General features: G+C 45.5%; 1 protein-coding gene across 1 annotated transcript in view; it reads left to right on the forward strand.

Moving 5' to 3' along the window:
• The window catches only part of LOC100013946 (probable cation-transporting ATPase 13A4), a 101,287-nt gene that overhangs the window by 29,782 nt on the left and 58,414 nt on the right, over positions 1–13,091 (forward strand). The window contains exon 3 of the mRNA XM_007502446.3: positions 9,736–9,882. Coding sequence (XP_007502508.1) covers positions 9,736–9,882 — 147 coding nt within the window. The remainder of the gene's footprint in view (positions 1–9,735; positions 9,883–13,091) is intronic.

The raw sequence follows: 13,091 nt of genomic DNA on the forward strand, positions 1-13,091 counted from the left end.
CCTACTTAAGCTCCAATAGTTTCTCCTTTAAAAATCTGGTTGCTATGCCATTTGGTGCATACATTTTGATATTTCCTCATTGTCTATACTGCCTTTTATCAGGATGTAATTACCTTCCCTATCTCTTTTAATCAGATCTATTTTTACTTTGGCTTTGTCAGATAATGATTGCAACTCCTGCCTTCTTTTTCTTAGCTGATGTCCAATAAATTTTGCTCCAGCCTCTCATCTTTACCCTGTGTCATGGGTGTTTCTTGTAGACAATATATGTTAAGATTTTGGTTTCTAATCCACTTTGCTATCTGCTTCCCTTTTATGGGTGAATTCATCCCATTCCCATTCAGAGTTATGATTACCACCTGTGTATTCCCCATCATTTTGATTTCCTCTTTTAGTTCTGCCCTTTCTTCTTTCACTATTTTCTTCTACAACATTTTTTTGCTTTTAATCAGTTCCTGTATTGCCCGTCCTTATTTTACTTTCCTTCCCAACCCTCCCTTCTTATTCCCATCTTATTTTTCTTTAAGGTCTATTAAATACCCCCCTACCTTTCCCTCCCTTTTAATACTCCCCACTTCATTAGCCCCCCCTCCACCTTGGTTTTTCCCTCTCAACTACACTGTAGGGTAAGATAGAATTTTATATGCCAATAGATCTGGCTGCTCTTCCCTCTCAGAACTAATTCTACTGTGAGTAAGGTTTTAAGTATTACCTAATACCATTCTCTTCCTCTCCTTCTTATAATAGTATTCCCCTCCAACCCCCATCCACGTGCCTCTTTATGTGGTATAATTTATCCTATTTTTCTTCTTCCTTCAAATTTCTCTTGGTGCCATCTTTAATTTCACTAACTCCCCTTTTTTACATATCATCTTAAACAACTTAGTACCCCAACCTCTGCCTATGAATAATTCTTCTATATACTATGATAATGAAAATAATTTTTGAGATAACAAATATCATTTTTCCATATATGCATATAAAAAAATTGATGTTACTGAAGCCTTTAAATCCCCCCCTTTCTTAGTTATCTTTCCATGTTCCTCTTGAATTTTATATTTGGATATCAAATTTTCCATTTAGTTCTGGTCTTTTCTTTAGGAATGTTTGGAGATTTTCTGTTTTGTTAAATGCCCATACTTAATTGTCTCTCCTAGATCTGTTTTCTAGGTCAGTTGTCTTTTTAATGAGATCTTTCATGTTTCCTTCTATTTTGTCATTTTTTTTGACTTTGCTTTATTAATTCTTGCTGTCTCGTGAGATCATTAGCTTCTACTTGTCCAGTTCTAGTCTTTAAAGACTGGTTTTCAGCTATGATCTTTTGATTTCCCTTTTTGTTTTGGTCTAGCCTGCTTTTCATGGCTTACTGCAGGTTACTTCTTATCTTCAATTTGCTTTTTACTTCATTTGATTTCTGTGCTTCTTTTTCCAAGTGGGAAATTTTGTCTTTTAAACTATAATTTTCCCTTTGAATTACTTTCAGTTCTTTCCCCCACATTTCTTCCCATTTTCTTCTGTCTTTCTTACTTGGTCCTTGAACTTCTTGAGTTCCTTGAGAGCTTGTGACCCATTTCCATTTTTTTTTGAAAGTTTGGATGTATTTGCTTTTTTGTCATTCTCTGCGGATGCTTCTGTATTTTGCCTTTTTTTCTCCATAGAAATTATCCAGGGTCACAAGCTTTTTCTGCTGGAGCTTATTGCTTTTGATACTTGTGGCCTGTTGTTCCTATATGTTGGTGGCCATTGCTGCCTTAATTTCTGTTTCTGTATTATCTTCCCTTCCCAGCCAGAAGTCTGAGTGAGGAGGGCAGGCAGTTCTTTGTGTAGTGAGCTTTAAAGCATTTTGTCCTGAGGCTATTTTTCCAGTCTCCCTTGTATCTGTTGTGGCCAGCCTATCTCTGAGCCCAGGCTTCAAGCTCTACAGCCCTGGGTCCCAAATCTTGCTGCCAAGTCCTTGCACAGCCCTCAGGGTTAAGTCTGTGGTACCCTCAGCCAGCACCTGAGAATTTAGAGATTGCCCTGGCCCTCTCTCTGATTCCTTCCTACCTTTAAGACTGCGCCCCTTGGTACAGCCCCTTTACTCATCTGATTTTGATTTTTGTCCTTTTGAGATGTTTTGTAGTGATCAATTGCAAGGAGAGTCCACCAGTTCCTGCTACTCTGTGGCCATCTTAGTGCCACCTCCCAGCATCTCCTTTTTTTTACCAAGCTAGTCCTTAGAAATCAGATGTTGGTCTGTGGCTAGATTTAAGGGAAAACCTTTTCCATTTGTCAGGACCTAGTCTGGTCCCAGATCATAGGTCAAGACTTTAGAGCTCAAAGGGACAAGAGAAATCATTGCATTCAATTCTCTCACTTTCCAGTTAACAAAACAGATCTTTGGAGTTTTAGTGATTGTCCCAGAGTCACACAACTCAAGCCTGTCTGAAGGGAGATTTGAATCGAGGCCTTTCTACCCCCAAATCTATCCCTTTGTGCACGATAATGCACTCCCTTTCTCCATCTGAGCTTGAGGCTGGCTGTAATAGCCCTTAGACATCCAGGGTCCCCCTACCCCCATCATCATGAAGCATTAGAATGGGCCTTCGGTGGACGCTCTTCTTGTGTAGGACATTAGCAGGTGTCCTGCTGCTACCCCACTTCTCTGAGGGGCATTGTTCTTCCCAGGAGACTCTCCGGTCATCTATCCTACTGCATAAAAGTCTCCAGTCTACCCTCATTCCTTGGCATGAGGGTAGGCTTGGTTGGCTCTGTTTTTTGGCACATTTACTGGAAAGACTAGAAAAACAGTTAGGCCACAAAGATCTTTGCCTGAAGCAAAACTGCCCAGTGGCTTCCTGTCTTTTTCCTCCTACAGTTACAACTTTGAAAAGTCACAAAGGTCCCCTAATCTGTCTTCCCTGTCCTGCCCCCAACTAATCAGAGCAGTCTGAGCTGGCTTCAATCTTGCCTTCTTCGTCTTGATTTCAGCTTTAATTTTTAATTACCTTCTCTCATGTGTCATTTTGGATGGATTTGCTATGCTAGAAACTCTCCAAATAAATGAGTTTCTAAATTAGCCTTTATGTAATTAGACAAGAACTCAATTATTCCTAGCATTCGTATTATCAGAGCCTTGGGGGGAAAATAGGCTTTGGGAGCCCATGGTTTTCAGACTCCCAGCTAGGTCATTTGCATTAAAATGACACCAGAAAAAAAGCATTTCATCAGATTCCATCACAATGGCTGGACTGGAAAGACTTTCCCATTAAAGGAGCCTGAAAGGTGCCTGGCAGCCCAGATGCTAGCTACCTGTTCTTTATGTCAGGAAATCAGCTTCGGGGATTTCTCATCAGACTCACTGTTGACAGCTTATAGATCATTATCACTGAGGCTGATTAACGAAGCCATTAAAAAAACAGCCCTGCATGTCTCTTCTTATTACCTGGGGTTCAGAGAGGTGGATTTCCCCAAAAGATAAGAGATGCCAGAATGATTATTTTTGAAATCTTCTCATTTCCAGGCATTTTTATTCATTATCCACATACCAGTGAATTTTAACCAATGAAGACTTGGCTTGGATGCCGCATTTCTATGCAAATAGCATGATTTGCATTCACTGGTGATTTGGATTCAAAGGCTGAACATGATTTGTGTGGCTTAGCTCTGCATTATAATTACAGCTCTGTCTCTTTCTCCTTGAGCTTCCCTGCCCTGGCACACGCTATTGAAGGACTTGAGTGGCTCCTAGGCTGGGACCAGTCCTGGACTCACGTGTCCTGGGTCAGATGTTTGACTTGGGCTGGCACATGGAAGCAAGGGTCTTTGAGGGTCTTTCCTTCATGTGGGCTTAGTTTCAGGTTTAGGAGCAGGCATATGGGGGAGCTTTTGGTAAATCCATCTCTCACTCACCAGAGCTGTTAAAAAGTCCCCAGTTCCCCTTCAGGTCCACTCGGGGTGCACCCCAGGCTTTTCCTGTCCAAGTGGCTGCCCCACTTCCCTGCCCATCCTGGTCGCCTCTTATCTCGACATTTGGGCCAGGAGAGTATCAACACCGGTCACACTTGTGGTGTCCTCTGGACCGCCTTGCATGGTTAGCAAAGATCTCAGAGGAAGGGGGGCATTTCCTTTGGGGCACCTGAGAATCTTTGTCCTCCAGGATAAGGGTTAGCGGGACAAGCTCCCCTTCCAGGGTCCCACAATAGGGAACCTTTTCTGGCCTCAGGACCAAGTATTTGTGCCTCTCTTGACAAACCTAAAGAGTTGGTGATACAAGGTGCAGACTGTCCAGGGTAATCTCCGGGGAGACTGGTTTCTGTATGGGGTAGTTTCTGTTCTAGGGGGTCTCAATGGTTACTGATGAGCTCAGCACCCTTCTCTGGATACTTCCACTGCCTTAGGAGTCTGGAAATCCTGTTAAAGCTGGGTCTTTAGGAGCTATGAAGGAATGGAGTGCACCTTGGGCAGGTGGACAGAGCCAATACGAATCCTGCCTTGGCCCATATGACTGCTCATGGTGCAGAAACTCAGGCAAACTATTATCAGGGAAATTCCTTTGCTCCCTTACATCCTCATGACTCCTGATCCAAAACATCTAAGAACCCCTATAAAACCCTGAGAGGTTTACCTTCTTTGATCTTCCTTTAGATTTAAGATGGACAGAGAGATGCACCTCCAGGCTACACCTCGATACCATCGGGCTGTATCTTCGACATCCATCTGTTCCCTAAACTAAAGAATCTTTTATGAGGATCATCCTCTATGTCTCCAGGCAGACCTCAGTCAGATGACCAAACCCGTCACCCAATGCCTGAGGATTTATCACGGTAGAGTCATGTCCTCACCATGACACAGCAGTTGTAAAGAGTATATAATCCCCAGAATTGATGTCGTCTGGGGGACAGCTTTTCCATCCATGCTGTCCTCCCAAGGAGCAGCCATCCATCTTGCTGCTCACCTGTACTATCCTCCTGACCATTCTCAGCATTACTTTTTAAATTCATAAATTTCTTTTTTTATTTTTAAGCTAAGTTTCAGGTTCTTGCATTCTTATGAAAGGTGTGCTTCCCGAACCCCAGGGGTTCATCTCTATGCCCCACAACAATGGGGGCCATGAAGATACTTGGAATTGAGGAATGCTGGCCAAATCCAGTGATTCTCAAAGTATTTTTAATAATAATTCTTAGTCATTTTTATTTTAGTATGGTAAGTATCAATAGATATAACCCATATAAGAAGAAAGCTCTGGATAGAGGAGGGGCTTGGTAAGTCTTAAGAATGTAAAGGGTTCTTGAATCCCTACTATTTGAGAACTGCTGATTGAGTGACTATGATGGTGACCCAGTTATGGCCGCTAGAGAGCTAGGCTATCAATGCCTGCTCTGTGAGATAATACTATGATGAGTGATATTAGTCACGTGGGAGTGCTCCCCTCCTGCTGACAGTGATGGAAATGGAAACCCATAATTGCCTATCCAACCCAGACAACTTTTATCCATTCCCTCCCAGGAGTTCCCCAAAGTCCATTTACTCTGCTGGTGACCTTCCTTGTGTTGTCTTCCATTACAATGGCATACCTGAGCTGTCGTCCCTTCTTCCCACTAGGCCACTGGTCCATTTTAGTTTTGGTCATATAGTTCTTTGATAACACCTTTTATCCTGCTTCTCCTACAGAATTCCTCTTTTGTTTGCTGTTACAATCAGCTCACAGCCACCATGTCTCTGTTGTCTTTTGACATTGTGAAATATGATCATTCTATACTGGATACAACTGCTTTGGCCATAGAAATACCCCAAGAAAGAATGGGAGAATTGAGGCTATTATCCAGATAATTAAGGCACAAAAACCAAACCCAAACTGTGACCACCACCAGGAAAAACAACCACAAAGTTATGAATGACTCAGACAGTCCTTCAGTTCTCCATTTCATCTTACAAGTAGATACACAACTTTCTCACTTGGGATGAGGCAGTATTTCCTATGGACATTAGGAATATACATGGTATCATGCCCCTTGTCGTCTGTATGACCTAGATTTATAACATCCATACATGTGAGCTCTTTCATTATGTGTGTTTTAAACATGTAGGCAGATATCTATGTGTACTACATGTTCTACACCGATATGTCCACATGGCTTATAAGCAATGCAAAGATTCTTCACTGACTCTGAGCTTCCTATTAGAGCAAAGGTCCATTTTTTCAACTCATCTCTCTATTCATCAGAGCTACGGTGGGGAACAGAATCCAGAGAATTTAACATTCAATATCACTGGCATCAGCTACTTGCTAAGACCTGGGTTCTTTCTTCTCTTGTCCAAAGCTCCACCTCCCAGCTCCACGCCATGTTCAAAATCTACCCCAGCGATGTCCAATTTAAATAGAGTTATGCCCACAAATCCACTTGCATCGATCTTAGCTGGTTTATATTCTCTTAGAAAGCCACACATTTTTAAATCCATTTTTGTTCTACTTTGGCTTATTTTCTTAAATATCCCCTATTATACTGTCATCTGGGAAGTGTTGTGAGTGGGGCCTGCAGTCACATTTGACACCTCTGATTCATAATTTTATCCAATTTGCTGATAAAAGTATTTAACAAGAAGAGGCCAAGAATATTGGATTCTTGAGATGCTCTTCTGGAGATTCTTTCTGGACTGAAATCAGCCTATTGATCAATACCATCTTGTCAAGACTTTCTAAACCTACCTATTGAGGTCCTGCCACTCCATCAAGTCCACAAGGACACTGGGAAGAATTTTGTCAGAGGACTGGATGAAATCATGCCCGGTGGTATGTGGAGAGCATAGTCCTGGCCCACTGGTCGTTCTTGGGTCATTGCCATAGTCCGGGCAGGCTTGGCAGTCTTCATTGCAAAATTGAACGACTTTTTCTCAATCTCCAACTCTCTTCTTGGCTTCTCTGTAGTCGTTGGACTTGCTGATTCCCCTCTTTTCCTGGATATTCTTTCTTCTCTAGGGTTTCATGACTACTTTCTATTGGCTCTCTTCCCGACTGCCTGACCACTCATTGATTTCCTTGCTGAATCTTCATCGGGGTTTGGCCCACTGAACTTACATGTCCCCCAGGGTATGCCCTTCACCTTCTCTCTCCTCTCCTTCTGTGATAGTTCACTTGGTGAGAGCAGCTCCCACGCAGTCAGTTATCCTCTCCATTCAGGTAGTGCCTTGCTCTTTGTACATAGCCCTAATGTCTACTGAGCTCCAGTCATGGGCATCTCAACTCAACATGTCTAAGAATGGACTCATTATCTTTCCCCTGAATCCTTCCCTCTAACGAATTGGCCTGTTACTGTGGAGGCCATCTTGCCACGCAGTCCTCATCACTCAGCCTCCCACCTTCTCGCTCTCAGCCCACATATCCAGTCTGTTACCAAATCCTGGCACTTCCGCCTTACTAGCTCTTCTCTTGTGTCTGCATCCCCTCTTCACTCACATAGCCGCCATGGCGGGTCAGGCTCTTATCACCTCCTGCCTGGCGTATTGGAGCCGAATTTGGCTTGATCTTTCTGCTTCGATCCCTTCCTTATTCCAGTCCACCCTCTACTCAGCTGCCAAAATGAGCTTCCTAACGCCCAGGCGGAACCATGTCACTTCCTGTTCAGTCAGTTCCAATGGCTGCTGATGACCTCTGGGCCCAAATATAAGAACCCAGTTAGCCTTTGAAGCCCTTCATGGCTTGCTTCTTCCTACCTGTCTGGTTCTGCTGAGGCACAATGTAGCCCTTTTGTGTTCTTGAAGTCTCTGTACAGACATTGCTGTGGTCAGGAAGCTTCAAAGGGATCGAAAAGGGTTCTCCAAGGACATCCATGGCATGGAAACTTCCCAGTCCCGAAGTCTAAGAAACTGTGCCCTGCTGTCGTTCACCAACTGGGTGGCTCTGGGCAATAGACTTCACTAGTCTTAGCCTCAATTTCCTCATCTTTTTTAAATAATAACACCTTCCTCATGGGGTTGTTGTGAGCAGCAAATGAGAATATATTTAGTCAAGTCAACCAGCATTTAATATCCTCCTTATTATGTGCCAGGCATTGTGTTAAGGTAGAATAGACAGTCTCTGCCCTCTCCTGGGGAAGACAGCAAGCAAATAGCCATGTATAAACAAGCTACAAATGGGAGAGATTGGAGCTAATCTATGGAGAAGGCAACATGGCAGTAGAGATTGGGAAAGACTTCCTATAGAAGGTGACTTGGAGCTACGGTTTGAAGGAACCCAGCAGTGGAGTATGCCAGGCATGGTGGCAGTCAGGGAAAAGGTATAAAGTCAGGAGATGGAGGGTAATTTGCCAAGAACAGCCAAAAGGCCAGTGTTGCTAAATCCTTCAGTGAGGTGTAAGAAGCCTGGAAAGGTAGGCACAGGCTGGCTCATGAAGGGCAGTAAAAGCCAAATGGAGGGTTTTACAGCTGATCCTGGAGACAACTGGGAGCCACTGGAAATTAATAAATAGGGTCATGACAAGGCCAGATCTATGCCTTAGGGAGGTCATTTTGATCTCTGAGTGGAGGACTGGGTTTGGGAAAGCCGAGACTAAAACCTACATAAATTCTAGCTATTATTATTGTTGTTGTTGTCGTCATCACCGTGTTCTTCTTCCTCCTCCTCATTCTAAAAATCATACCTACTTTCTTCTTTGTCCTTCCACGGGTGCTTTTCACTTCAAAAGGAAGCTCCACAACCTAACTCACAGGGAAAACTGCCAATTTATGTTATCTAATCTGAACTCAGACTTCATTGCTTCAAGACAACCTATTTAATTTCCCCTGATTTACTGTGAATCCTCCTCCTCTGAGTGGCTGTGCCAAATCTTGTCTTCTCACCTAAAGACTCCAATGATGCCCACTCTTCTCACCCAGGACCTCAACAAATACTTGGCCAAGAAAATAGAGGTCATCCCTCTTGAATTCCTTTTCTCCTCAATTCGGCACCTCAATTATCCTCTTTTCTTTTGTTCTAGTCTCCTGACAAAGTTGTAGCCTTTCTCTCCAAGTCCAGCCTTTTACTTGTGCTCTGACCTTCTCCTCTCTTTTCTCATCCATGAGTTTGCCCCTTCAGTCACTTCTCAATCCTAATCTTCCATCTCCCTAGGTGGTATAGTGGATTGACAACTAGACTTGAGTTCTAATGCTTCCCAAGATGCCTATTAGCTGTGTGCCCCTGTGAGATCATCATGAGGCCACTTTCTCTCAGCCTCAGTTTCCTCATGTGTAAAATGGAGATAAAAATAGCTCCTCCTTCCCTCATCAGATTTTTGTAAGGATCAAAATGAGATAACATTTGCAGAGTGCAAGGTAAACTGGAAAGCAGTCTGAACTCATGACTTACTCTATTCACTCTTGTCATTGCCAGGTTCAGTCATTTTTGAGCCGTGTCCAACTCTTCCTGACCCCATTTTGAGAAACACAAATAAAAATCAGTGCAACCCTTTCCAGCATCCCCAAGACAATTTTCCATATGAGCCAAGAGCCTCCTGCTCTGTGTAAATCCCAACTGCTTGCTCACAGCTAAGTCCTTCAATAGATAATTAGGAGATCTTCCTTTCGAAGTCTCTGAATTGAGCAGTTGCAATTTCTATTTAGGAAAAAAAAGAAAAGAAAAAACTCTCATCAGCCCTCTATCAAAGAATAAGAAAAAACCAACTGGGGAACTTTGAGGACGGTGATGATAGCACTTCTGGGCTGATCTTTGGGCTGACTGCTTTTCCTTTCTCCTTGGTGGCTGGGTGTCTATTTCACCAGGATGAATTTCAAATATATTCTCGAAAAAAGGTCATGTGGATCTACTTGTCAGCCCTGGACAGCTCCGCGGGCCTCACCCCAGACCATCCCCTCATTGCTGATGAGGACTGCATCATAAACCGAGCCATCATGAAACCTGATTTAAAGGTGAGCATCAGTGGCACCAGCTGAAGACACGGTGGCTGGGGGTGGGGAGTATCGGAGCCTCTTGGGTCCTTAGGTGTTCTAGGGATCAGAGGATTCTGTAGTGGGTGATTTGCTGGGGACTCAGGAGATGAGTTTGGAGCTCCACTTGAAAAAGATTATCCTTCCCAGGCCAACCTATTACTCAGACCAAAGGTCCTTAGAGTCCAGACACCTTCATAGTCTATTTCTAATCCCCCAAACAACGTCAAAAAGTGAGGAGAGCACTGGCTCTTGAGTCAAAGGAACTGAGTTCAAATCCTACTTTTGAGAATGGCCACTTGAGCGATCTTGGATAAGTCCTTTAGGTTCTTTGGGTTTTGATTTCCTCCTTTGAAAAATAAAGGAGTTGAGCTTGATGACTGTTGGGATTTCTCATTCCTAGTTGGGTGAGTCTATCCACTTTGGTGGAATGTACCAGCATTTGTACCGTATTGTGCATTAACTGAAACTGAGAACTGCTAGATGCCAAAACTGATTGGCAGGGCATGGATATGGAATCGAATTCCCTGAAATCTTTCAGGGCATTTATTCTTTTTTTTTTAAACCCTTACCTTCCATCTTGGAGTCAATACTGTGTATTGGCTCCAAGGCAGAAGAGTGGTCAGGGCTAGGCAATGGGGGTCAAGTGACTTGCCCAGGGTCACCCAGCTGGGAAGTGTCTGAGGCTAGATTTGAACCTAGGATCTCCCATCTCTAGGCCTGGCTCTCAATCCACTGAGCTACCCAGCTGCCCCCTTTATTAATTATTCTTTAAAAAATCCCTTCTGAAATTAAGGATTCTGCAAGCAAATGTCTTCTGTGGATTCACACACTTGACCCCAGGCAAAAAATGGAGGAGGTTTGTGGAGACTTAAGCCAAGATGGGAGTTTTGGGCATCTCCTTCCAGTGGAAGAGGTCAAGTGTGCTAAGGGGAAGGCGGAGGAGTAAAGCTTGGTGGCCTGCAAACACAGAGGAACAGCAGTGGGAATGAACTGATTTCTGCTTTTGCCTCTGTGGTGCTGGGGATCACGAATTTCCATTCCTTCTAAAATCATGTTCATTGAGTGTATGGTTCTCTGCTGATTCAGTGCTAGGGGTACCAAGAAGGAAAGCAACCAGCTCCTGCCTTCAAGGAACGTCTGTTCTAGTGGGCAGAAATTGTATGCACGTAGCTGGGTGTAGACAAGATGAAGACTAAGGAAATAAAAAAGGGCTCATTCTGCATCCTGGAGGCAGCTGGGGTCCCCAGAAACTTCCTGAGCAAGGAAGGGAGATGCTTAGACTTTTGCTTTTGGATGGTCACTTTTGCCACTCTGGCAAGTGAATTAGTGAGTGGAGACAATGGAGGCAGAGGAGAGAACAATTAGGAGGCCATTGACATGGTCCAGAGGGGAGGGATGAAGGCCTGAGCTAGGGTGGTGGCCAGGTGATGGAAGAATGGGACGGATGCAGAGATGCTGGGGCCTCTGCCTCTCATCTGCAGTGCCAGAGGAGGCTGCAGGCTCTTCTCAGGACACCTATACGAACGAATGGTGAGCCGGACCTTTGTCTTTCCTGAGTAGGGCAGTGGCTGCCTGTGGCTACCTGCTACCTCCCTCACAGTGACATGGACCCTGCTAAGAGTGGGTGGTGGTGGTAGTGGACCAAGCCCTGTTTCCATCTTGAGACCCAGGACCCATTCCATGAAAAGATGCAGAAGGAGACCTTTCTGCGCCCTTCCTGTTTCCTCTAGGACAGATTAGAGTATGGCTTCCCAGTGGGACACATGGCCAGTCCTACTTCAGGGTCCTTCCTCTTCATTACCCATTTTTCCCTACAGTGAAGAGTCCCTACTCCGCCCCCCCCCCCATGACACTAGAGGCTGTGAGATAGAGGGACTGGGCATCACATTTGGGGTTAGGATGTCCTGGGTTCACATCCTGCCTCACCCATTACTCGCTGTGTGACTCACCCCCTGTACCAGGATGGATGAGGGCACCGAGATGCCTCTCAGCTCTGTGACAAGGACGGTATTCCTTAGGGGCTTCCCCTGGTTTTCTCCAAGGTTATGATAATTGGCAGCAGTCCCTGGGGGGACTGCCCCAATGCACAGAGCCAAGTTTGGGGAATTCATCCCCAGGACTTCCCTGGAGTGATGAGCCCCCGAGGATGCTAAAGTCTGAGAACCAGGAGGGGCTTTTGAGCTCATCTAGTTCAGTGCCCTACGTTTGTAGGGGAGGAAAGCAAGGACCAGGGAGGGCATGCAAACTGTGAGAGGTCTTCTGAATCCATACTCTGGACTGTAGGGGTGGAGGGACGATCCCCAATCAGCGCAGACCCTCAGGACCCCCGAGGACAGTCCTCCAGGGACCGAGCACTGCCTGAGCTGTGATTTGGTAGAACTCCGAGAGTGTTTCCCCTTTTTATTATCAGCCCATGTTAGTACCAAGAGGCTGCCTCAGTAGGCTCAGAATGACAATCGCAGATGTTCCAAGAGCTGCCTCCCTCTGGCTGAGAGCCGTCGGGCCCCGGGGACCCTGCTGGGGAGCGAGGGAGGCCCTTCTAGAGGCCAGCCTAAGAAGGGCTGGCAGAGCCCCGTCTAGACCTGTCTTGTCTGCTCTAGGGCCCCTGGCACAGAACTGCGCCTGGTGGCGGGCAGCTCGCTCAGAATTCCCCCAGCTCCACGGCTGTGCTTCTGAGGTCCACATCGGGAAGCAGAAAGCATCGTTCTCCACAGCTGAGCCCCAGGCTTTTGCCTCGAAGCCACATTGGGAATGAACTGACTCAACACGACTTAATTCTGATAGGATGGGGGGATCCCGGGGCCAGTTCTAGACACCTAGACAGACACAGGGTCTGCTTGGGGTGGTCTTCAGTGAGAGAAGGGTGAGGAAGCTGAGCCCCGCGCCTGCCAGGCCCCTGGACCCCTTGATGGGATTGAGTGGACGGGCCTCGTGCTGGGGAGCAGCTACTCCAAGGTCGAGGTTCTTTCTGGTAGGAAGCAGAGGATGTCATGGCTGATGGGCGGCTCTGGCCATTGCCAAGAAGCAAATGGCGCCACGCTGGCTAAACGACCAACTTGGCTGCCTCCTGTGTGACAAAAAAAAGAGAGAAGGAAAAGGGAATCCTGTGAAGTGGGAGATGGTTGGGGTTCTCTTCGAGGTTGGGGTTGCCGCTCTGTTCCTACAAAAAAGCAGGGGAGACGCAGCAG

The sequence above is a fragment of the Monodelphis domestica genome, chromosome 8 (genome assembly GCF_027887165.1).
Source record: "Monodelphis domestica isolate mMonDom1 chromosome 8, mMonDom1.pri, whole genome shotgun sequence".
In the NCBI taxonomy this organism is placed as follows: domain Eukaryota; kingdom Metazoa; phylum Chordata; class Mammalia; order Didelphimorphia; family Didelphidae; genus Monodelphis; species Monodelphis domestica.